The 24,625-nt window shown below is 37.2% G+C and overlaps 3 protein-coding genes across 9 annotated transcripts in view; 1 reads left to right on the top strand and 2 right to left on the bottom strand.

Moving 5' to 3' along the window:
* Nucleotides 1-7,042, bottom strand: part of LOC101747054 (cytosolic 10-formyltetrahydrofolate dehydrogenase) — a 25,461-nt gene extending 18,419 nt beyond the window's left edge. Inside the window, exons 1-5 of one of the 2 annotated variants that reach the window (XM_038016376.2) lie at nucleotides 6,986-7,042; nucleotides 6,690-6,848; nucleotides 6,167-6,308; nucleotides 5,201-5,298; nucleotides 1,638-1,774 (exon numbers count right to left, since the gene is read on the bottom strand). In XM_038016376.2, coding sequence (XP_037872304.1) covers nucleotides 1,638-1,774; nucleotides 5,201-5,298; nucleotides 6,167-6,308; nucleotides 6,690-6,716 — 404 coding nt within the window. In that variant the 5' untranslated portion in view covers nucleotides 6,717-6,848; nucleotides 6,986-7,042. Of the gene's footprint in view, nucleotides 1-1,637; nucleotides 1,775-5,200; nucleotides 5,299-6,166; nucleotides 6,309-6,689; nucleotides 6,932-6,985 lie in introns of both variants that reach the window. The other variant, XM_062672950.1, reaches the window with a different exon arrangement.
* LOC101746922 (NADH dehydrogenase [ubiquinone] 1 alpha subcomplex subunit 7) overlaps nucleotides 1-24,625 on the bottom strand; it is a 364,870-nt gene that overhangs the window by 20,909 nt on the left and 319,336 nt on the right. The gene's annotated exons all lie outside the window — the stretch shown is intronic.
* LOC101740418 (uncharacterized) lies at nucleotides 4,720-24,625 on the top strand. Of its 6 annotated transcripts, none has more exons than XR_009975172.1 (3): nucleotides 4,720-5,161; nucleotides 20,769-21,009; nucleotides 21,756-24,625. XR_009975172.1 is itself a non-coding variant. In XM_062672979.1 (3 exons), the coding sequence occupies exons 1-3, from the start codon at nucleotides 12,175-12,177 to the stop codon at nucleotides 21,905-21,907; spliced, it is 408 nt and encodes a 135-aa protein (XP_062528963.1). In that variant the 5' UTR covers nucleotides 12,064-12,174; the 3' UTR covers nucleotides 21,908-24,625. The 6 variants fall into 6 exon arrangements, 2 of the variants coding, with proteins under 2 accessions (XP_062528963.1, XP_004928911.1); XR_009975170.1 differs by lacking the exon at nucleotides 4,720-5,161 and adding an exon at nucleotides 7,582-7,680; XR_009975173.1 differs by lacking the exon at nucleotides 4,720-5,161 and adding an exon at nucleotides 9,758-9,781.

The following is a 24,625-nucleotide window of genomic DNA, read 5'->3' as shown; positions in this document are numbered from 1 at the left end:
GTTTTGGCTTGAATGGTGGAGAAGCCGTTGTAACTTTTTTTTTCATTTTTGAAGTGAAACTTCCTTATCGGCGTTGGAAAAAAATTTACCGTCACATTTTTCGGTTACGCGTCACTTTTTTCCGTTACGCGCCATCTGTTTTGTATTCATGTCTATGATAATAAAATCCTTTTGTTTAAACTTTATCTAATTTAACTTTTTTGTATTCATGTCTATGATAATAAAATCCTTTTGTTTAAACTTTATCTAATTTAACTTTATTTAACCAATTTCTAGAAAGTTGCATGTAGATCATTTTTCGAAAAATAAGGCCATAAACAAGTTTCACTTCTTACGTGTGTACACTAGTACACGCACACATTTTTTATTTTTTTCAAGTATAGTTACAGTATAGTATAGAGAACTTATATCTCAAGGTGGGTGGCGCATTTGCGTTGTAGATGTCTATGGGCTCCAGGCACCACTTAACACCAGGTGGGCTGTGAGCTCGTCCGCCCATCTAAGCAATAAAAAAAAAAGAATTAAATCCATAAACGGAGACACCCATAATTCCGTTGACAGGCGCGAAGATGTACATCAATTTAGATAGTGTTGCTTCGTTGGAGCACGTGCCTTTTGTTTCTAATTGAAACAAACGATTGCGTGTGTGCTGTTACTAAACCACGATAAAATCAAGTTGTTGCCGGTTCGTTTGTCCAGTTTTAACCGGTTCGAGAATGTCTGATTTCCGTTTACGAAACCCACATTGGGAAAGTAGTAAGTAGATCTGCCCGTGGCGTTAGTGATGCAAACAGATGCGGCCGCATAAGGAAAATCGATTTTTGTTTTGTAAATTTTGAACTTTGTATTAGTTTAGATTTTAATAAATAATTTATAGATGTTATTTATTGGTGTGTGTGTGTGTTTTGTCATTTGATATACGGCTTACGTTGTGTGATCGATGAAAATTCTAAGGTATGTGAAGTCGTCGTGGCCTAAAGGATAAGACGTCCGGTGCATTCGTATATAGCGATGCACCGGTGTTCGAATTCCGCAGGCGGGTACCAATTTTTCTAATGAAAAACGTACTTGACAAATGTTCACGATTGACTTCCACGGTGAAGGAATGACATCGTGTAATAAAAATGAATCCCGCAAAATTAAAAATTTGCGTTATTACTGGTGGTAGGACCTCTTGTGAATCCGTTCGGGTAGGAACCACCACCCTGCCTATTTCTGCCGTGAAGCAGTAATGCGTTTCGGTTTGAAGGGTGGGGCAGCCGTTGTAACTATATTGAGACCTTAGAACTCATATCTGAAGGTGGGTGGCGCATTTTCGTCGTAGATTTCTATGGGCTCCAATAACCACTTCACACCAGGTGAGCTGTGAGCTCGTCCACCCATCTAAACAATAAAATAAAAAAATCTAAATGATGGAAATTCTTCATAGTTTTCGTACAAGGTCGCTTAAAGGTCAGTTCGCAGCAGTTTTGATTTGCCCCCAGAATTGTCGATAGCCATGAGCGACATTAATTACTTACCACCTAGTATAAGCAAAAGTCGTATATGCTCATCTGTATACAATGGGAATAAAAAAAACAGACACACACACAAAAAAAAACTTACATATTTTTTTATAGTTTTCGTACCAAACTTACCAATTAACTGATGAAGCTCCCCGATGTCTGGGTAAAATGCTCGGATGGTAACAGATGCTCTCGTATTTAGGAGCCGTGATCACCTCCATGGGTATGAATTGAGTGCAGAACGGTAGAACATTGAGGTCGGCGTTCACCTAAGAAGAAAACAGGAATTAGGAACATGAACAATAAATCTTTTTTTTTTCTTTTTTTCCTACCTAAGCTGGTAGCCTTGAGAGGCTATTCCAGCGTAACCTTAACTAGTAGGCGAGCTCACGGGGCTCAAACCTGACGACGTTGCTAACACGAACCCTAGCAAGAGCCGTGCTTCGCAGAATCTACCACCGGATCGGAAACGCGACCCACTGAGAAGATCCGGCGAGAAACTCAGTGGGCTGTGTCTGACGGTCTCTAAATCAAGAGAACGTATCAGATGTTCCCGTTTCTATACATTTAAAGGAGCTAGGTGGAATATCAAAACTGACTGCAACGGGTTCGTACTGGCTTCCTATTCCTTGACCCTTTTTACTATTTAGACGTACAATTATTTATGCCAATTTCAGATCTGTTACTCTTGTGTTGTTAGGCAACTTTTTAATGAAAGGAAGCCACTGGTAAATGTCCCTCCATTAAGAAGCTCACTCCACTGGATCATATCGACGCTTGAAAGGCAAACGTGACTAAGCGACAATGCGTGAACTTTACAGTAGACTAATTTAAAGTTGATATACCTGAAAAAAAAAATATTTTAATGAATCTAGCTGTAGGATTGAAATGATTTTAATATAGACCTAGAATTTTTTGTTTTTGCGCATCGAATATGGTTATTGCCTATCATTTATGTATAAAGCAGTTATTGTCGCTTTGTCACGTTTGCCTTTCAAGCGTCGATATATAAACATATTATATCGATGAAATGCTATTTGGTTTAAGCGACATTTATCTTTGTAATTAAAAAGTACGTTTTATTTGGTATTAGCATCAACAGTTCGATCGATGTTTTTAATTGAACTTCAATTAAGTTTACTCCACTCAAATAACTGAAGAAGTTTTTTTTTTTTGTTATGATATTTGTTCGAAATTTTAAACTTTAAATGGCTCTCCTGTAAAATTGTAAAAATGTCACTTAGACCAAAATAGTCTTTCACCTTTAGAATAAAAAAAAAACGTAACGATGTGGTATCAGACAATTTTTTTTAAAGTAATCTTAAAATATAAAGTTCTCAGATAATATAAGACTTTTTTTTTTTTTTTAATATAAGACCTAGACGTATCTATGTACATACGTATAAGCTGTTAAATCTGGTTTTTTTTAACTACGTCATCAATATTGCGAATACCAGTTGTTTATACAAAAATGATACGAATGACTTTGAGTTGTATGTTTTTTTTTTGTTACGGTGACAGATCGAACAAAGGTTATCGAACATTTAATTGTAACAGATATAGTGACGCGTGTATCCTAACAATACTTTAACATTTATTTAGACATTTGTATTTTATTAGAAGGAATTTAAAGGCTCTTTTTTTGTCATAGATTAGTGCAAATATTTATTATCATCATCATCAGCTTATAGGAGTACACTGCTGGATATACCTAGGCATTTGCACACCACTGAGTATGATTACCGGCTTCTGTCATCCAGCTCTTACCAGCTATCCCGCATAGATCGTCACTCTATCGGGCCTGAGGGCGTCCTGCACTAGGTTTGCCAACGGTTTGTCGGTTGTTCGACTAAGATATTTATGATATTTATTTATATATTTATATTTATGTTATATTTAAATACTAGCGACCCGCCCTCGCTTCGCTTCGGAAACGTAATTTATTATTGATTTCTCCACTATTTAATGGATGTTATTATACATATAAACCTTCCTCTTCAATCACTCTATCTATTAAAAAAAACTGCATCACAATCCGTTGCGTAGTTTCAAAGATTTAAGCATACATAGGAATATAGGGACAGAGAAAGCGACTTTCTTTCATACTATGTAGTGATATATAATTATATATAAAAACTCGACAACGCATACAGTTTGCCGAAAAATCTATAAGGACCCGATTTCCGTTTTGTGGTTTTTTTTTCAAGCCCTACTTGGAAGAATATTTTGATTTTCGTTAGGTGTTGCGATTAATTGTAAAATCCGACTTTAAAATCCGTGCACGGCTTGGTATCTGGTTCTTTACCCTTCGGGCGACATTCAGCCTTCTAATAAATATTGTTATGAACGACCACGTCTCACTGACGTACGTTATGTTTGAGTGGTATGGCAACACCTGTTAGTCAAAAGCGTTCGTTTTCATAGAGCAGACGGTCGCTGACGTAGCTAAAAAGGACTCAAGTGGCGACCGCGTAACGGATGGATCGACAACTTGGTGAATTTAGCGGGAATTCGCTAGATTTGGACATTGCAGGATTGGTCATTGTGACGAATCTTGGCAGAAGCCTATGTCCTGCAGTGAATTTTGTTAAGCTGATGACGATGAAATCAACGGGCCGTCGTACCCATGTATCTACTGTATCTACTACGTACTATGATAAGCAGTTCGCAGACTCCATGTTATCTTGAATCATCGGGTCTAAATCAAAAGGCCATTGGAATAATGTAGTAGTTACTACCTTTTAAATCTGGAGGTAGAAGGTAAATTCGAATCGCGAACGCTTGCACCGATGGGCGATGATAGTGTTGAAGCCACCTGCTTGCCTGTTTAGGCTCTTTGTAAATGTAAATCTTGGCCAAAAAATATTGTATCAAAATAATGTCAATCAGAACTGGGGCGCGATGATAAAAGTTCACAAGAGCAATGCGGTAACTAGGAAGTTTTAGGCCGTTCATTAGCATGATCTGTGGGCATGTTACGTTTCTGGGACTTTAGATGAAAAAAAAACAAAGATAAGAACACAAAGACGGAAGCGAGTTTACACGCGTGTATATTGTGTAATTTTTATTATTAAACATTTTATATAATTTAAAACAGCTACAAAATTATAAATTTTGTAGCTGTTTTAAACTATCTTTATTTTTTAAGTTTTTTTGTTTTGTTTTAATTATCTAAGCTCATCCAAATTCGACAGAGCAGTTACGGTGGGAACGTCATGCGTTTATTTTTGAAGTGAAACTTCTTTATCGGCGTTGGAAAAAAATTTACCGTCACATTTTTCGGTTACGCGTCACATTTTTCCGTTACGCGCCATCTTTTTTGTATTCATGTCTATGATAATAAAATCCTTTTGTTTAAACTTTATCTAATTTAACTTTTTTGTATTCATGTCTATGATAATAAAATCCTTTTGTTTAAACTTTATCTAATTTAACTTTATTTAACCAATTTCTAGAAAGTTGCATGTAGATCATTTTTCGAAAAATAAGGCCATAAAGAAGTTTCACTTCTTACGTGTGTACACTAGTACACGCACACATTTTTTTCTTTTAGAAAAACTAAGATTTCTTGAGAAATGCCGATAAATTAAAAAAAAAAAATATTGCTTTATGTGCGAGAGAAACATCAAGATCTTTCAAGCATTAATATTGTCCACGTAAGTGTGGTGAATTTAAATAAAAAAAAAAAAACTTACCGATTTGTACTGCTCAAGTACTTCAGGGATGACTTGTCCTTTAATACGCCAAGACTTGTATTTGTAAACTGGTTTGCCATTCTGTGCGGCAATAGTAGCTGAAATATCAAAGATTATTTACAAATCGATGTTGCCAGTAAGCGCGTTCTTTCTTCCAGAGAACCTAGTGCCTCATGACTAGAGAAAAAAAACGATCTCAAAGTATCTGAAGTATTCTATCGAATTTCACAAAAGACGGCTCACATGGTGTTAAATGATTACCGGAGCCCTTAGACATCAACAACGTAAATGCCGTAACTCATCTTGAGACATGAGTTCTAAGTATCAGTTTTTACAGTACAACGGCTGCTCCGCCCTTCAAACCAAAATTACGGCTTCACGTCATTTGCCTGTATGGGCTCATAAGTTACCCTACCACCAGTAAAAATATTACATTCTAATGGTCCAAAATTGTTCATAAATGAATTTGCCCTGTGACCCTTTCTCCAGAATACAATCTTGGCTAGCCCAATGATGAGTTGTATGAGTATTAGTTTAATTTCCTATATTTTTTTATGTTGGAAATACAACTCTGACATAAACAATATACAATAAATATTAAGTAAATAGAAAAAGTCAGTTGCAGGGTTGCAAGGCGGAAAATTTATTTGAATATTTTTGTTGCTGCTTTCAAATTGAAACTATTTTAGCACACATCATCAATATTAATAAAATTTTAATCAACTATACCAATTTCGTTTGATAAAAATTACATACTTCTGAACCACAGAACCACCCATCAAAATTAGGAAAATATAGAAATTCACTGATAACATGTGTGGGTGGATGATACCTACAAGATTTCAAAATATGAGGAACTAACAATCCAACAGTTTCTTTAATTCTGAAGATTGCTTAACACTTTTAATTGAGAGGGCCTTTACATTCTAAGCTATTCTAAAAAGTATATTTGATCAATTAACTTACCTAAAGGGTCCTCCCTGTTGCCTTTGTCAGGAATTGTGAAGACACCCACAACTTCATGACCGTCTCTTTGGATGAGTTTGAAAACTTCAGCTGCAAATGTACTTTGGCCAATAATGGCAACTCTTAGGCTTTTTTTTGGTGCCTAGAAGTAATTAGGGAAGATTGTATTTATTGTATAAAAAAATAAAATTAATAATTGACATTTCTAGTGTATGTTATTAACATTTTACCTTACTTATTCTATGTTACAAAAAAGGGGTTTAATACTGTATTATAAAAAAAATAATTATCCTCATATTCAACAAACTATTCCACCTGTCCTGGTGAAGCTGGAAAGGCCTCCGGGCCACCGGTAATTTTTCAATCATAAAAAAAAAAAAAAAAAAACAAACTATTACTATACTTATGCAAAAATAGTGTACCTTTTTAGGATTCTATAGTTCCAATAACAGAAATAGGTCCTAAATGACGCAAAAGACAAAGGAATAAATAGATATTTATCGAATTAAAGAATAAAACTTACATGATCAGTCAATGATACTGGCGGCATGTTTCTTTGGCTTTTAAGAAATTTTTATTCGCTTTGTAGGTGAATCGACGAAGAAGCCACTTCGCGCCTAGTCGAGCGCGATTGAACTAACATGAATCCATCGAAACATTCTTATTTAAAGCTTCACCTGACCTTGAATCCCCAATCGTATGTTACATGATAAGAAGTCGTATTTTAATTTTCAAATGTAGCTTACCGTGTTCCACATACTACAACTGACAATTTTAAAAAAAACTTATTCTGCATTATGTCTTAATCCTAATACTTACATTAATTACTAACCTGATAAACACAAATAAACTGAACAGTAAACACAAATACAGCTGATTTTGACAGTGGCATTTGACAGTTATCGTGGTTAGTTTTAACAAAACCGTTGTTTTGAATTTTAATGTAAGGACAATTGGTGGGCAGTTAAGACCTGAAGAAAAGTTGAGCAATAGAAATATTACAGTTATAGACTATCTACTACTGTATAAATAATTTAAGACGATTCTGTGTAAGTATGTATAAAATCTGTGACTCACTCCAACATAAATGATTGCTCTCACTCTGCGAAACCTCGTGCTACATGGCGTCGCATCGCGAGAGCATCGGTATCGCAGGATCCGACTGATGCATGACCACGACCACTCTGTCAAGGGTGTACGAATAGGAAGAAGAAGAATGTATAGATCGTAAGCTTCGATTGCTTTGATAAAATATTTTAACAATTAATTATTTAGCGATTTTCGAATTTCTTGTTTGTGTAATATCGAGCAATTAACAAATAATGATACATTAAGACTGAACATTAATTAACTGCAAATCGTTATCGTTGAATATTTCATTAATTACTTAATTTCGTATGACAACAATTACATCACAACATTATTAACTATATATTACTCAAAGCAAGTGTGGATGCAGTTGATATATATTTTTAATAGTTTATAAAAAAACGCGACAAAGTACTGAATAAAAGGTGCGTTTAATGTTTTCTTGATTAGTTCTATTATTTAAAAGCAAAGAGTTTTTTCTCGCCCTAAAGCTTTATTATATTTTCCAGAATTGCGCGTTATCGCAATATACGTTAATTTAGAGAATGCAGTCTTGCAAGTGAAAAAACAAAGTCCTCCAATTGGGCAAATTATGTTTTTTTTTTGTTTTTTGCTTAGAAGGGCGGACGAGCTCACCTGGTATTTAGTGGTTACCGAAGCCCATAGAAATCTATAACGTAAATGCCATCACCCACCTTCGGATATGAGTTCTAAAGTCTCATTATAGTACAACGGCTGTCCCGCCCTTCAAACCGAAATGCATTAGGTACTGTTTCACGGCAGAAATAGGCACGGTGGTGGTACCTACCCGTGCAACTCACAAGACGTCCTACCACCAGTAATTACGCCAATTATAATTTTGCGGGTTTGATTTTTATTACACGGTGTTAATCTTTCACCGTCGAAATCAATCGTGAACATTTGTTAAGCACGTATTTCATTAGAAAAATTGGTACTGGTCTGCGGGATTTGAAAACTGGTGCATCGCTAGATACGAATGCACCGGACGTCTTATCCTTTAGGCCACGACGATTTCATAGGGGCCATTCACTCAGAGTAGATCCGGGGTATCTGTCAAGATATCTTTCAGATGTGTTCAGATGTGTTACGATGGCGGCTTTACATTACCCCATCGCCTAGGTGCATATCGTTACTCATTATGAATTTTTTTCAAATAATAATAAAAATTATTACTTGAAAATTACCACAAAAGTTGATATTTGTACGTATTAAACGACTATTATTGATCGAAGATTAAACGTTAATATTTTAAATTTGTTTGGCGCGAAAATAATGTTAACTCGTTAAGTTTTATCATCATTATTGGTATCAACAACTAAACAACATGCATAAACAGTTCGCAAAAACAAATAAAATGATTACAATTCGCTTGAATGTTGTTTTCGTGATGAACAACTTTGTCACCGGTTATAATCGGTTATGTTCTGAACATTCTATAATATAGTACAGCTTGCGGGGTCAAGAAAAGATAAACTTCGATATAATTGGTGCGCCGTCTTCGCGAAATTTAAGCAAATCGACTGTAAACAAAACTGTAGTACTATAGAAATCTCTACGCCTAGTTTGTAGATCATCTACATACGAAAAATTCGAGTATTTGATGATTTTTTCTCAAATTTCTAGAATCGACATTTTTATTACAACTTCTGCTTAAAATAATCCTTCCTACAGACTACAGACTACTGCCAGTCTACAAACTATTGTCGGAGTGTACCCTAATAACCGTTTTTATTCCTTTACGGAACGTAAAAAGCTGATTTATGAGCTACGTCAATTTACAAGTGAATTTTGATACTGGCAACTATGAAAATATAAAAAAAAACTATACAGTATGTTCACAGCCAACGTCAGTTAAACAAGACAGCTAAAAACGATCAAAGAAGGCGCTTTCTTCGCGCGCGTTTCTTCATAGATATATCTATACCTATTATCTTTTTTGTTTGCGCTGTTAGTTGTTGTTGTTTTTCTATTAATGTGTATCCAATTAATATGTCATTTTTCACAAACACAATGTGTGTAGCATGAAATAAATAAATTCTTAAATAATGTAAAATACCGAGTGAAATTATTAACAGCGTTAAAAAAGTAAATGGCGGGAATCGTTTAATGTCTATGGCATGCGTAACCACTCAATACCAGCTCACGTAGTAGCAGATGTGACCGCATCACAAAATAAATTGGAATACACCAAACGATATGGAATTTAAAAACGAATTAAACCATTGTTACAAATAAGGCAAGTTATTGAAGTAATTTGTTTCAATCACTATGCTAGTTCTTAATAGGTAGGTACTTATGTAATTACAATAATCGGTCATAAGTGTTTCCAATAAAAATAAGAAATAAAACAAAGCATTAAAAGTAAATCAGTAATAGTTCATGCAGTCGTTGATTAATGTAGTTGTTATTATAAAAGACATTTCTTAATTCTCAGTATCGAAATAATGTGCATTCGAATTGTTTAGAATATCAACCAATTACATTAATGAAAGACGTAGCTGACGTGTAAGTTTTTTTTTTAAGTTCATTGCACTAGAAATATTAAACGAAATATTAAGTGAAATGAAAGGAACTTTCCGAAGTTTCTTCATAAAACGATAGTCGCTTTCACAACATACACGTCTACTTATTGGTCTATTGTTATCAACATTATTTTCGTCTGTAAATAGTAACCGGTTCAATCTGGTATTCAATTATGTGTTATGTCACTGTGTAACTGGTCCAGATAATAACAGAGCTATTAACAGCTGACCTAATGTCAAACGTTATCAGTTGCTGGTTTGATTGCTCGTGCCGTCCGCGTCTCTAATATTATTTGAAACTTAACTAAGATATTTTTGATATTTCAGAAGTTACATACGACATTGTTCTGAACGTTAACCGCGCTTGATTTCTGGTCGGTGACAGTATTCTGTGTGAAATATTTTTTTTTGTGCGGAAGGCATAAATGAGTCGTCTATTATCAAAGGTGGCAATCTGTGAATTTGGACAAAAAAATGTTATTGATATGTCAATACAGATTGATTTGAATATAATCGTCTCCTTCAAAGAATACGGTTCAAAACCTGCATTAAATAAAGGTTAATAGTTAACCTGTTATTTATCTAAGATGTCGTTCCGAAGAGTTTTGTGACTGCCAATGGAATACAAAGTCAATAATTCGTTTTTCTGATTTACCAATAATTTTCCAAAAGTCCGATTGCAGATAATAGTCGACTCAAATATAGTACGTATTTATTTTGTTATCATTACATTTATTTCCGATCATTCGAATACTTACTTAATAGTTTACGTAGCTACCGGCAAGATTCAAAAGCAGCTTTAATTATTTGTGAACCTATTCACGTTTCCCGTAACAGTGTGTTTAGTGCGAGTTTTTTAACGTTCTTGATCGCGTAAAGGTTATCTCAAATTTGTATGGAGTTAGAACAGTCTCCCTTCGTTTGCCGCGCGGTTATCTAAATTTATACATGCTATCTCAAACTCAATATATTAAGATATTCCCTTGCCTTCTCCTTGGACAATGAAATTGATCATGCATTTAAAACTAACTAACAAATGCATAACTCAGATTACAAAAGCTATTCGTCCGATAGACTTTATCGTACTCCTTTCGTGGCGTTCACTAACCATCAATAAATAAAAGATTTTAAGCAAATCCTATCTAGAATGTACTTTTTATAAATATTAAGGGTATTTATTATCTATGCTTGTTAATGACCATCGCTTAAGTAAGACTTTTTGGCGGGAACGCGAGGAGTGAAGTTGTGTGATTTGTTTTATTTTGTCTATTTAGTGTTTCATGAGGTTTAAATGTGTATTAATGGTGGTTTATTAACTGTTTAATATCTGTGAAAGTGCATAAATGTGGGAAAATGAAACAAAGCCGCTGGACGTAACTTCTCGGGATCCTCCAAAAAGTCCACTGAAATAATCTTAGTAAATAACCACCATTTTACTGAGATTATATTTCATCCCATTTCATTTCATTTAATTTCATCCCAGTTGATTAATGTCTCAAATTAATCATCTTCATTACATTTCACTCCATAATATCATTTTTCATAAAAATATGAATAATAAATTAAAATAAGACATGGCTAAGGTCTCAGTTACCGGGTCATAAAATTTCTTAAAAAAAAATCGCTTAAGTAATAGCAACGCTTGCGCGTATTAACAGTTACCATGGTAACCGTTGCTATAAGACTGGCAGTTACGCAGTAAAGAGTGACGTAAGCATTTCTGTATCCCTCGGAAATGTGACTTCTTTTTTGCGAGTGGTTACCGTTGCTCTTGTCGTCAGCAAGGCCAGAGACACAGCCAAGTCGCGGTCTAGCGCTGAGTACCTTGAGGTACCTTCCGCAAGCCTCGCTTGATGGACATGTCATAGCGCTCGGGAAGTACCGTCAAGGGGAGTTCGTTACATAGCCCGATTCCATAGGCACTTTTCTGAAAGCACACTGTCTATAAACGTAGCCGTTCCAGATAGTATGAATGAGGCCGCTGAGTTTCTCACCGAATCTTCTCAGCGGGTCGCGATTCCGATCCTGTAGCTTCATTCACGAAGCAGGTGCTCTTGAGCCGTTAGGTTTCCTTCAGAGGCGCTCGGGTAGCTGTTAGCAAATCCCAACCCTCCTGGCTAAGCCTTTGTCCGCTCTGTCCTAGTGAAACTGCAAAGGCCTCCTGGCCACCAGTAATCCTTCAATCCTAAAAAATATAGATGAATTTTACTCCGGTGGCGAGAGTAATGGTAAAAAGAATATGATAAGATCGTCTCGAACAATTCTTTCAAGCACTCTCCGTGACGTGAACGACGTGTTTTATTAATTCTGAATAACAAAATTAACTTCGACGAAACAAACACACGTCTAGTACCTACTTACTTATCAGACGTTGCGATGACCCCAGGATTGGTAAATTTCTTTCATAAATTAATTAATGTTTCGCCCACTTTTACCACAAATTATGATAGCAAGCGATTTTAAAAATAAAATCAGTAAAAAAAAACGCAATTAAATCAAAAACAAGTGTAAATTTGAAATCGGTCCAGTTTTCGAAGAGGAAGCGGATAACAAACTATCAACTTTACCTAGACTTTAGGAGTTTCTAGCAGTCGTTAAAGAAAGAAAATTAATGTGTTAATCAACTCTAAGCAAAAAAAATCCACGGCTCACCTGGTGTTAATTGGTTACTGGAGCCCATAGACATCTACAATGTAGATGCGCCACCCACCTTGAGATATTAGTTCTAAGGTCTCAGTATAGTTACAACGGCTGCCCCACCCTTCAAACCGAAACGCATTACTGCTTCACGGCAGAAATGGTGGGGTGGTGGTACCTACTCGTGCGGACTCACAAGAGGTAATGCGAAAGTACCACTGAAAACATTCGATAAACCGGTATGTTAAAGAGTCCCGATAAGTATCGTAATTGAAGAGTGCAAAAGCTCATGCATTAGCTAGTTCTCAGAACTGCCCCAGTCTGGAGATACTGCAGAGAGGAAAATCCTCAACACATAACACGTGTTGGTGTGTTTTAGTCAGCCAAAGATATTCATAAGTTCGAAAGCACATGCTCTTCTCTAATACTATTTTTCATTATCTTCGTTAAGTTCTTTTAATTGAATTTTGTCAGTAAGCTTTTGTAATAAAATATTTGATATTTCGAATATCATGAGAGTATTCGATGCGATACGAATTCAAGTTTTAAGATACTAGGTTGATGCACTGTAGTTAATCTTAAAATTCATTTTTATTTTTATTTGTTATAATTATTTGAGTTTATTATCTATCAAGCAATGAACTTGTAAGGGCACCTTTTTTCGTTGCCATCATTATCTTTATGTGTGAATTACTGGATACAGCGATTTCTTCTAAAGGTAGAATCCATATCAAGATGTTAAATAAAATTGTATAAAATACTAGATTTTAATGTCGATCAAAAACACAAAATACATAGATGGAGTTTGGATGCATTCTTTTACAAACGTATTTACTGTTAATTATTAATTTTTAATGTTAAACTGTTAAATTTAATTTGTTATAATCTGTTAAATTTTCACGGCTCCACATACATTTCTTTTCTTTTATATCTATATCTATATCTATACTAATATTATAAAGAGGAAAGATTTGTTTGTTTGTTTGTTTCGAATAGGCTCCGAAACTACTGGACCGATTTAAAAAATTCTTTTTCCATTAGAAGCCGACATTGTCCCTGATGAACATAGGCTACTTTTTTAAAAAAAAAAATTATTTTATTTTTTTGGTTTCATGTATGTTTTAATGTTTCCGAAGCGAAGCGAGGGCGGGTCGCTAGTTTATATATATATAATTATTTGTTTTTTGTTTGATCTCCTCGTGGCCTAAAGGATAAGACGTCCGGTGCATTCGTATGTAGCGATGCACCGGTGTTCGATTCCCGCAGGGGGTACCAATTTTTCTAATGAAATACGTACTTAACAAATATTCACGATTGACTTCCACGGTGAAGGAATAACATCGTGTAATAAAAATCAAACCCGCAAAATTATAATTTGCGTAATCACTGGTGGTAGGACCTCTTGTGAGTCCGCACGGGTAGGTACCACCACCCTGTCTATTTCTGGTGTGAAGCAGTAATGCATTTCGGTTTGAAGGGTGGGGTAGCCGTTGTAACTATACTGAGACCTTAGAACTTATATCTCAAGGTGGGTGGCACATTTACATTGTAGATGTCTAAGGGCTCCAGTAACCACTTAACACCAGGTGGGCTGTGAGCTCGTCCACCCATCTAAGCAATAAAAAAAAAATACATTGCAAAGATTTTTATTGATGGGTTCTGTGAATTTAAATGCTTCCAATTCTAGTAGGACTTTAGCTGGTGTTTTATCTGAGGCTGAGCAAGTTCCTTTGAGAGGACTGTCTTGCATCAGCTATATCAATTAAGTTTAACGAAGAGAGCTCCATGGCAAAAAGCATAATGCTTTTGCTCCCAATGTCGTCATTTAAAATCGTTTAAGGTCATTTAGATTTCGTGAAACAGCAATGGGAAGCGAAACATTGTCTTGTGTCGGTTGAATTGTTTCGTCTTACATTACGTGCAGTACTATATACATATTATGTGGGATGGTAGGGCGAAATCTAGTAGAACTTTATTTTAACAACAAAATCTTTTATTTTTCTTTAAAAAAAAAAACACTCGTAATATCGTCATTTCAATCGATGACTGTCATTTAAATTTTCTTATTTTAAAATAATTCAAATGTGCCAGTGTGAACCTAATTGAAAAAAAATGATCTTCCATAAAATTGATTTATTTTTACAAACTGTACTGTTACACTAGTTATATTTAGTACTGTTACATTAGTTATGTATTTTAACTTTATCTATCTATCTATCTATATATATAAAAATGAATTGCTGTTCATTAGTCTCGCTAAAACTCGAGAACGGCTGGACCGATTTGGCTAATTTTGGTCTTGAATTATTTGTTGAAGTCCAGAGAAGGTTTAAAAGGCAGATAAATATGAAAATTTTCGGAATTAAATAAAGTTTAGGTCTTCTATTTATCGATTGAGGCACTACGAAGTCTGCCGGGTCAGCTAGTAAGGTATAAATATTTTATAAAGCAATTTTCGTTCGGGCTAAATCATATGTTTGTCTAACGTAACAGAACAAAAAGACGACTATCGACATGATCTCATTGAAACAAACACTACCAACACGAATGTCATCAAATCACAACACTATTGTCTCTAAACATTACGTTAGACAACAATGCTCTTCTTTATCATTCGTTCAAAATCCAATACAAAACCCGGTCGAGTCGATTTAATTACCTGTAGCGTGTTTTCTGAACTTTAGATGTGATGTTAACGCTGAATCTGATATTGGTGCTAGGATTAGCAATCAAGGTATTTTTATCTATTTATTTTGTGTTTTTTTTTCCCTACCTAAGCTTGAGAGCCTATATCAACGTCGCCTTAACTAGTAGATGAGCTCACGGGGCTCAAACCTGATGACGTTGCTAACACGAACCCTAGCAAGAGCCGTGCTTCGCAGAATCTACCACCGCATCCGAAACGCGACCCACTGAGAAGATCCGGCGAGAAACTCAGTGGGCTGTGTCTGAGGGTCAATTTACTCGTCGAGCCCTCCGTCGCAAGCGACGGGTTCGACGAGAACTATGACCGGTGCTTGAGGTACCTAAAAGCACCGTTAGTGGATCGGGAGGATCCGAGATGACGTGTTTGGGGCGACGTCTACTGCTTGCCATTCTGTCCACAGGATCGGGAATGAATTTTGTGTAATACACATCAGTATATACGGTGAAAATGTAAATGAAATCGTTAACGGTTAAGTTTTTCAATTTTTCTTTTAATTGCATTAGACGAGTGGTCTGGTTACCGGAGCCAATGTGCATCACGTGAATGCCACTGTTAACCTTGAGACAATGAGGTCTGAGCATCAATTCTGTAACGACTATCTCATCCGGCTATCTTGTGACAGAAATAAGCAGAGCGGTACCTACTCGCGCGGTCTCACAAGGTTCAATACGTTTCGGCTTGAAAGAGGCGCCTAACCTACATTTTGTTTATATTCAACCTTTATACAGTTACTACTCAGTAAAGTAAACATTTAGCTATGATTTAGGTTAACAAAAGCCGAAAATACGATCTGTTATTTCTTCATACATAAAAGCCTTACTTTTGACACATTTGTTGTCCATTCTTTTTAATTTTACTTTTAAATTGAATCAAATGTATCTGAATGGTAGAGGAAATGTAAAGATTCAAAAAAATGAAAATAATAAAGCGAAATCTTTGGAGTCCTGGAATCTTGGAACCTCTGGATCTACGGAGGGAAGGAGAGAACCTGTGTGTTTTACCGTTTCCATGGGGAGTTCTCTGAGGATTGTCTCTGAGATGATCCCTCGATCTCCTTTTTACCATCACACCGCTCGCCACCAGAGCAGAAATCATCCATACTATCTTTTTGGACCCACTGCATTCATCGACAGTGCGAGTCCAGAGATATTTTCTGCCGCGTACCATCCGGCTCTAGAATGAGCTCCCATCTATAGTGTTTCGCGAGCGCTATGATGTCATCCCCATGCGTTGGACTGATCAGGTGAAAGACCTTACTGAAACCCCACTTAACGAGTGTCTGCGCCGGGCCTCGGTTCGCAAACTGTGGAAAACATCTGTTAAGGTTTTAATGAGCAAAAATTCCACATGACCACGACTGCTCTGCCAAGAGCAACCGATTATGATGATGATGATGATGATGTCATAGACATGTTGTGTCTTTCTTCAAACGAAGCTTGCAGAGAGTACTTACCGGTAGGCAGCGACTTGGCTATGTCCTTGGCATTGCTGAGGTCTATAAGGAATGGTCACTCACCATCGGATCAGCCATAAGCTCGTCTGTCTATAAAGGCAACAATTAAAAGAATTCCTTGCCTGTCGCTAACTGTAACGTTATCATTAAAGTATAAAATAATGTTCCAAATTATTAATATTCATTTTATTTTAATTGGTTGTTATTTAGACGCGACATTGAAGAGGACAAGCGATTGAATGAACTTAAAGAATGTCGAGATAAAAATAATTCATTTTTGACTTCTGAAGAACTATTTTAAGATAATGTTATTACATTATTATTGATTACCTACGTTTTCTTTCACCTTTAAATTATTAGGTATATAGCAGACCACGAAAAAATGTATAAATAATTGATTTAAATAATGGTTTTCAGTAACAATTAGTAGTTAAAAAGGATTAGGAGAAGAATTTTATTTTACTGGTGGTAGGACCTCTTGTTAGTCCGCACGGGTAGGTACCACCACCCCGCTTATTTCTGCCGTGAAGCAGTAATGCGTTTCGGTTTGAAGAGTGGGGCAGCCGTTGTAACTATACTGAGACCTTAGAACTTATATCTCAAGGTGGGTGGCGCATTTACCTTGTAGATGTCTATGGGCTCCTTCTTCTTCTTCTTCCAGTGCCTCTTCAATCCTGAAGGTTGGCCGTTAGCTTTCTGTATTCCTTTCTGTCTGCAGCCAGCCGGAACAGCTGTTCGACGGAGGCAATACCGGTCCACTTCCGGATATTCCGGAGCCATGACTTTTTTCTTCGCCCAGCACGTCTCTTTCCGTCCACTTTGCCCATAATTATCAGCTGCAGCAGCATGTATCGATCGTTCCTGAGCACGTGGCCGAGATACTCTATCTTGCGCTTTTTGATAGCAGGCAACATTTTCCGGGACATATGAACGCGTTGAAGCACGGTTTCGTTCCTGACCCTCTGCGTCCAACTAATGCGTAACATGCGACGGTAGCACCACATCTCGAATGCCTGTAGGCGTCTTGTCATCATCATCATCAGCCTGTGTCTCTCCACTGCTGGATGTAGGCCTCTCCCATAGTCCGCCACAATGAACGATCCTCCGCCTTCCGCATCCAATCTCTCCCAGCATATCGCCGCAAGTCATCGGTCCAACGGGCAGGGGGACGCCCAACGCTGCGTTTACCGGTACGCGGTCTCCAGTCCAGAACACGTCTGCTCCATCGGCCATCGGTTCTGCGACACGTATGTCCGGCCCATTGCCACTTCAGCTTGCTAACCTTTAGGACTATGTCGGTTACTTTGGTTCTTTGACGAATTTCATCATTTCTGACTCGATCCATCAAAGAAACTCCGAGCATACACCTTTCCATAGCACGCTGAGCGACTTTGAGCTTACGGACCAAACCTACGGTTAATGTCCACGTTTCAGCGCCATATGTCATGACCGGCAGCACACAAGCGTTGAAAACTTTTGTCTTTAAGCATTGCGGGATTGCTGAGTTCAAGATGTGACGGAGTTTTCCATACGCAGCCCAGCCCAACTGTATGCGCCTATCACCTTCCTTCTCAAAGTTGGCCCTGCCCAGCTGAATAATTTGGCCTAGATAGGTGTATTCAGACACAACTTCGAGTACCGCAGATTCGACTATTACCGGTCCAGGAATGATATGGTCGTTGAACATGACCTTAGTTTTGTCCAGATTCATTCCCAGGCCAACACGTCGTGACGCGGCATTGAGCTCACCTAGCATACAGCTGAGATCCTCCAGCGACTCTGCCATTATAACGATATCGTCCGCAAATCGGAGGTGTGAATGATACTCGCCATTGACATTGATGCCCAGTTTACTCCAGTCCAGAGTCTTGAAGACATCCTCTAGAGCAGCAGTGAACAGCTTCGGCGATATAACGTCACCCTGTCTCACCCCTCTGTGAAGCTCAATCGGGTTTGTCTGCTGGTTTTGGATCTGGACTGTCATTTTGGCGGCTTTATATAAACTCTTCAACACCTCAACGTACCGATAATCGACTAGGCATCGCTGTAAGGATTCCAGAACAGCCCAAGTTTCGATGGAGTCGAAGGCTTTTTCGTAGTCCACAAACGCGAGACACAGAGGACGATTGTATTCTTCAGTCTTCTGAATAACCTGTCTCAGCGTGTGGATGTGGTCTACCGTACTGTAGCCTTTGCGAAACCCAGCCTGTTCCGGAGGTTGGAACTCGTCAAGTCTAGAGGCCAAGCGATTTGTAAGGACTCTCGAGAACAGCTTATAAATATGGCTAAGAAGTGAAATAGGCCTGTAGTTTTTGAGCAGAGCACGGTCTCCCTTCTTAAAGAAAAGAATAACAGTACCCTTGCTCCAGGCTTCCGGTGTAGTCGTTTTTTGGATGACGGTGTTGAACGTTGTGCATAATTGGTTGAGAACTGGTGTACCACTTGCTTTCAACAATTCTGTACTAATTCCGTCATCCCCTGTAGCTCTGTTATTTCTAAGCTGTTCCAAAGTAGCCCTTATCTCCTCTATACTGACGTCGGGTATGTCTTCCGTATAGTGGCGGACTAAAGGGGCTCGGTGATCATTCTCTGGGTGGGCAAAGGGTTTGGGAGCATGTGAGGCATAGAGACTACGGTAGTAGTTCTCCACTTCAGTGAGGACTTCTGATCTTGAGTTAACAGTTCTTCCATCGGCAGTTTTGAGCTTCGTCAGATGGCTTCGGCCTAGTTGTTGCTGCCGTATAAACACTTTGGTGCCTTTGTTTTGTTCTATTGCCTCTTTAATCTTTGTTGTGTTGAATTGGCGAAGGTCACGCCTAATCAGTTTTTTGATTTTAGTGTTTATAGTTTTTCTATCTGACGGAGCAGCATCTGCAGTTTCCCTTCGCTGTTTCATCAATAGCAGGGTCTCGTTGGAGAGTTTAGTGTCTTGGCCTTTTCTGCTATGCTGAAAGTATTTATTGCCCACTTCTCTTAGAAGTCTTAGGCGTCTTGTAGTGTCCTAGATATAGTCCATAGATATTCTGATTTCACTCTACAACGTTTTTGTTAAATGAACATAACTCTATTGACTGTCCGAATTCTCTTTAAAGAAAACAAGTTGAAGTATGAAACGCGAGGTCATTGAATTATTGATAGTTTGGCATTTATCTTACATCAACGGACTTCGGTCCTCTCTGAGTTTTGTAGTGTGTTCCCAGGGGAGTGCAAACATTGTGCTATGCACACATTTACTAAATGCCCGAATTAGTTATAATTTTTAAAGTTTCTTCCAAATACGTAACAATAAAAAGCAATAGAGTAATACAATTTATCAGAATAGACTTATTATTGTACGTTGCGGATTTCTCATAAAAAGCATCAGGCGTTTCGTCATGTTTTGTGACGTTGAAACTATTGCTTTAAAAAGTCAATTCATACAAGGCATGTGTTACCGATGATTAATTCAATTAAGGTGAATTCGGGAAAGAAGTCTGTTGTATTGTATGACTAGACAAGATTTTAGTTTTAAGTTTTTTTCGTACTTAACAATTAGAAGACTGTAGAGCAATTCTGGTTTAAACGAACTGATGGACGAGAGAAAGCGAGAGAGACTACACTTAGTTGCACACCAAAACACAATTAACATTAGAAAACAGTCAACGAGCCGATACATTTGTACAATAGTCAGTTTTATCGCTAAAAGCGATATTTTCCAGACAACCGTTTAATGTACAGAAATTCTGGAAAAGATAAAGATATAGCAGATATGTTGCGGTGTACTATTAGGAATACAATATTCTAGAAAATATATACATAGAATAAATGGATATATCTGAGCTCAGGGCGCCCAGCCTGAGACACTGCTTACATCTAGCTAGAGCAGAGCTTTGCTGAATCTACTACCGGATCGGAATCGCGACCCACTAATAAGATTCGGCGAGAAACTAAGGTGATAGTGTTAAGTGCTAACTAACGGGTACTTATAGACATCTCAACGTAAATGCCGCCACTCACTTTGATCCTGAGGTCGTATCCACCTTTTTAAATTAATAATATTGGTTTTATTAATTTGTCTCAACAATTTTAATGTCATAATAATCTTTTCATATTATCATTTACTGTGACATTGCGTATAAGTTTATCTTCTAAAGTGTATACCAATTACCTTGATGTCTTTCTGAACTCTTCCAGGTGATACATTCAAGTCATTCGAAAGCTGACCTAGAAGAAATACCTTTGTCAAAATCTCTTGGATACTCAATAAGAAAGAAGCTTACTGGTTCTTTAGAAGATGATCGTTTAAATAAAGAGTTTATGGAGCAATACCAGGAAATGCTGAAAGCCAGCCAGGAGTCTTTGGGAACCATCGATGCGCTGACTCGGAATATGAGGGGGGTCGTTGATGATGAAGACATCAACGTTTTGAAAAGTGGTTAGTTGATTTATTCTTCTTCTCCGTCATTCTCTCGTTGTTGAGGATCGTGACTCTTCTGTAGTGTTCTCACTGTTTCTCTTCAGCTAATCTTTTTTTTATAGTTTAGATGTGTGGACGAGTTAACGGCCCACCTGGTGTTAAGTGGTTACCGGAGCCCATCGACATCTACAGCGAAAATGCCGCCCCCACTTCGAGACATGAGTTCTGAGGTCTGAGTTTTTACAGTACAACGGCTGTCCCGCCCTTCAAACCGAAAAGCATTACTGCTTCACGGCAGGAATAGGTAGGGTGGTGGTACCTACCCGTGCGGACTCAAAAGACGTCCTACCACTAGAATTTTATTTACGTCTACAATCTAATGCAGCTTGATGGACAATTTTCACAAATTCAGGTTTTCAGCGCCGGCATCGGCATTTTTTGTTTTTTTGCTTTTTTTAATCGAGGCACACAGTTTCAAATGAAGCCTAAACAGATAGCGTGTATAGAGGATTGAAGAAGGAATTAGGAAAAAGAAATCTGAACACAAATCACTAACAATTAATCAGCAAATGATAATTTTCCTAACATTGATGCTTAGGTACCAATCGCACTGGGGGCTCTGTAACTTCAACACATTCTCAACACGAGATAATCGCAAATTTGAGACTAGTACCTCTTAATTCTATTTTAAGTACATACATTAACAATTCGTTGTCATAGAGAAATGAATCTTAAGGTATCTAATAATAAGGCGACTTTTACAGCGGAACAGGCAGATCATCGCCGGCGTGCTCCTGAGATCCAGTCCGAGTTTCGGAAGAGACACGCCAGGTCACAAGCGATCCGCAAGAAGAAGTTAAGCGTACAAAGTCTCAAGAATCACGTACAACACTCAAAGAAACATAGCTTGGATTAATAATATAATTTTTATAAGAGACGGGAGAAAGCGGAAATGTCCTAGCTTGAGTTTTGGGCTAAATCACTTTTTAAACTATTCTTATAAATACGGTATGTATTTTCATCGTACTAACTTTTGAAATAGTTTTATAGCTTTGGTGTAAAGTTGGGATTATCGAGTTACGCCAGTAAAATTCCGCTTTCTCCGTCTATAAAACAAATAGAAGAGAGTACTCGTAAACGTGAAATGCTTTTAAAGTAATTAATAAATTTACACATTTTCTTTATTTTTATGTCGAAGACACTTACTTTGTTTTTATCTAAATAAATAATATTATAGTTTAAAAAAACTAAAAAAAAAACGCTTTTATAGAAAATCCAACTAAAAAATAGAAAATAAATTTTAATAAATTTGCATTAAAAATAGTGTAAGAAAAAATGATTTTATTGTAAAAAAAAGCGTGGGGTGCATGGTATCAGTAGTTATAAATATTTTATGACAGATATGAATAGAAGGGTTATTTTGATAATACCCTGAAAAGCAGTAGATGGCGGTATTTATATACGCGATTATGTGTATATGGGCACAAAGGCCACTATTGGCAATAATTGACATGATATATAGTTTAGTTTATTCTATGTTATTTTATTTATTTATTATTAGCAAGATGAAACTGTTATTCTACCATATTTGATATTACATAGACGCTGTCTTGATGTCTGAAATGTTCGGGAATAATGTTAGTTTGTAATATTCAAATGTAATTTATGTAAAATATATTAATGTTAGAGTGATGTAAAAATCACTAAAATATTCATTGTGAATTGTAAGCTACATTTTATTGATTGTTTTGCAGTAATTCCATTCGTTTGTATAAAAGAAGTTTTAGTTGCTATAATCAAACACAAAATGGCTAATAGGGAATATGCATGTTTTTTTTTTAAAACGATTCTACTTACTAGTTATTACTTTACCAAAGATAAATATATTACATCCGTAATACAAATCATCAAATCATCATCGTATTTTTCTAATAAAATCACTCTCATTTTGGGGCGATTTAAACACGGTCATTTTGGTACGCTTTTTCTGTGACGTCAGATTACAGACGAATTCGATGTCAAAAACGGAGCGAAGTTCACAACGTTATGGCTCCTCTTCACAATCGGCCATGATGGGCCAACAAATGATCGTCCATCATCGCCGCCATGATCGGGCAACTCTCCACACAATCAATGGCGGATCCAGGGGGGGGGGTCATGGGGGTCACCCCCTAAGCTGGTTCCAGGACTTAGATGGACCACTGATTGAATATACCTAATGATTTTATTTATACATATATTTTGTCACCATACAGATTTTATGTAACTACATACCTTCAATATTTAATTAATTTAATATAATAACTTTGTATAATGGCAAACGTTTGGGAACGAACGCATCTAAATTTGACTATGTGCCCTCCTGGCGCCAAAGTTGGATCCGCCCTTGCACACAATCGTGAACGTTCATTTACTGACTGTCTACTGGTATGTTAAGACGTCTAGGTATCGATGATGGCAATCGAGGAGATCGCGGCTGCGGCAATATTTTTAGTTAGCTCACATAGTCAATTAGTTAATGTGCGCGAAAAAAGAATCGTGAAAACTTTTTTTTTATTGCCCTTGTAGACATACGAGCATACGGCCCACCTGATGGTGAGTGTTTACCGTCGCCCATGGACTTCAGCAATGCTAGGAGCAAAGCCAAGCCGCTGCCCACCGATAACGATAAACAAGATGGAGGAAGAGAAGTTGGTGGGTGGTGGCTATCAATCGGAACAAAACGGGGTCCACGCAACCATAGTTTTGTAGTCGACACAATTGACACACAATTGACAATTGGTGTGGACGCTCACACAATCATGGGCCATCATTCCTTTGATCTACCGACACAGCGCCGATTGCGCACGATCATACGCGATGATGGCCGATCACACACATTTATGCCCTCTACACTATCGTGAGCTTCCATAATCGACCATCATGGCCGATTGTGAAGAGGAGTCATTAGAAAGTGTGTCGGCACCTTTGTTGGAAAGTTTGCCTACGTTTGCCGCTAGGAGCGCTGTTTCAACTGCATACTTGAGATAACTTTTACGCTATCGAAAACGTTAAAAAACTCGCACTAACTAAACTCGCACACTGCAGGCTTTGGTACTGAGGGAGTTCATATAGTGTCCCTTCTTTATTTCGCCATAGTCGTGTTTTATGTAATTAACACCACAGTTGAAACAATATAAATTTTATTATTGTAGCGGCATAAACAATTCTAAGTAATTATATTACATTTGTACGTTTTAAATATTTGGCGGTAAAAAGGTCTCGTGTCACAGACTATATTCTTTTTTCCACATCTCGTGCGTTCCGGCTTACGCATCATAAAAATGTGCGTTCATAAACGCCACTGTACCTATGTCATGAAGCACATTATCGAATGAGAGAGGGTTGCCTTCAGTTTGCTATAGTCATCTACAAAATTTATTATATTACCCGTGAGGGTCATGACTACACAGGTATGTAAGTACGTAGTGTTTTTATTGATCGAAGCTCCTAAAACTGTAATGAAATGGGAAGATTTCCATTCGATTGTGTAGCTCCTGGAAAATAAATTATAGCAATTGCCTTTAATTAGATTCTGCTATGGAGACGTTTATTTCTTAATATTCTTAATAATAAAATATTCTTAATATCTAAA

Source organism: Bombyx mori, chromosome 16, assembly GCF_030269925.1.
Source record: "Bombyx mori chromosome 16, ASM3026992v2".
Taxonomy (NCBI): Eukaryota; Metazoa; Arthropoda; class Insecta; order Lepidoptera; family Bombycidae; genus Bombyx; species Bombyx mori.
This window is presented reverse-complemented; position numbering and strand designations above follow the sequence as displayed.

Excerpts from the sequence above, each read along its gene's own strand:
- LOC101740418 (XM_004928854.5), top strand. The coding sequence starts at position 15,125 with ATGTTAACGCTGAATCTGATATTGGTGCTAGGATTAGCAATCAAG. Across the intron at positions 15,170-20,768 it reads TGCTAGGATTAGCAATCAAG|GTGATACATTCAAGTCATTC; the intron begins GTATTTTTATCT and ends GAACTCTTCCAG. Across the intron at positions 21,010-21,755 it reads CATCAACGTTTTGAAAAGTG|CGGAACAGGCAGATCATCGC; the intron begins GTTAGTTGATTT and ends CGACTTTTACAG.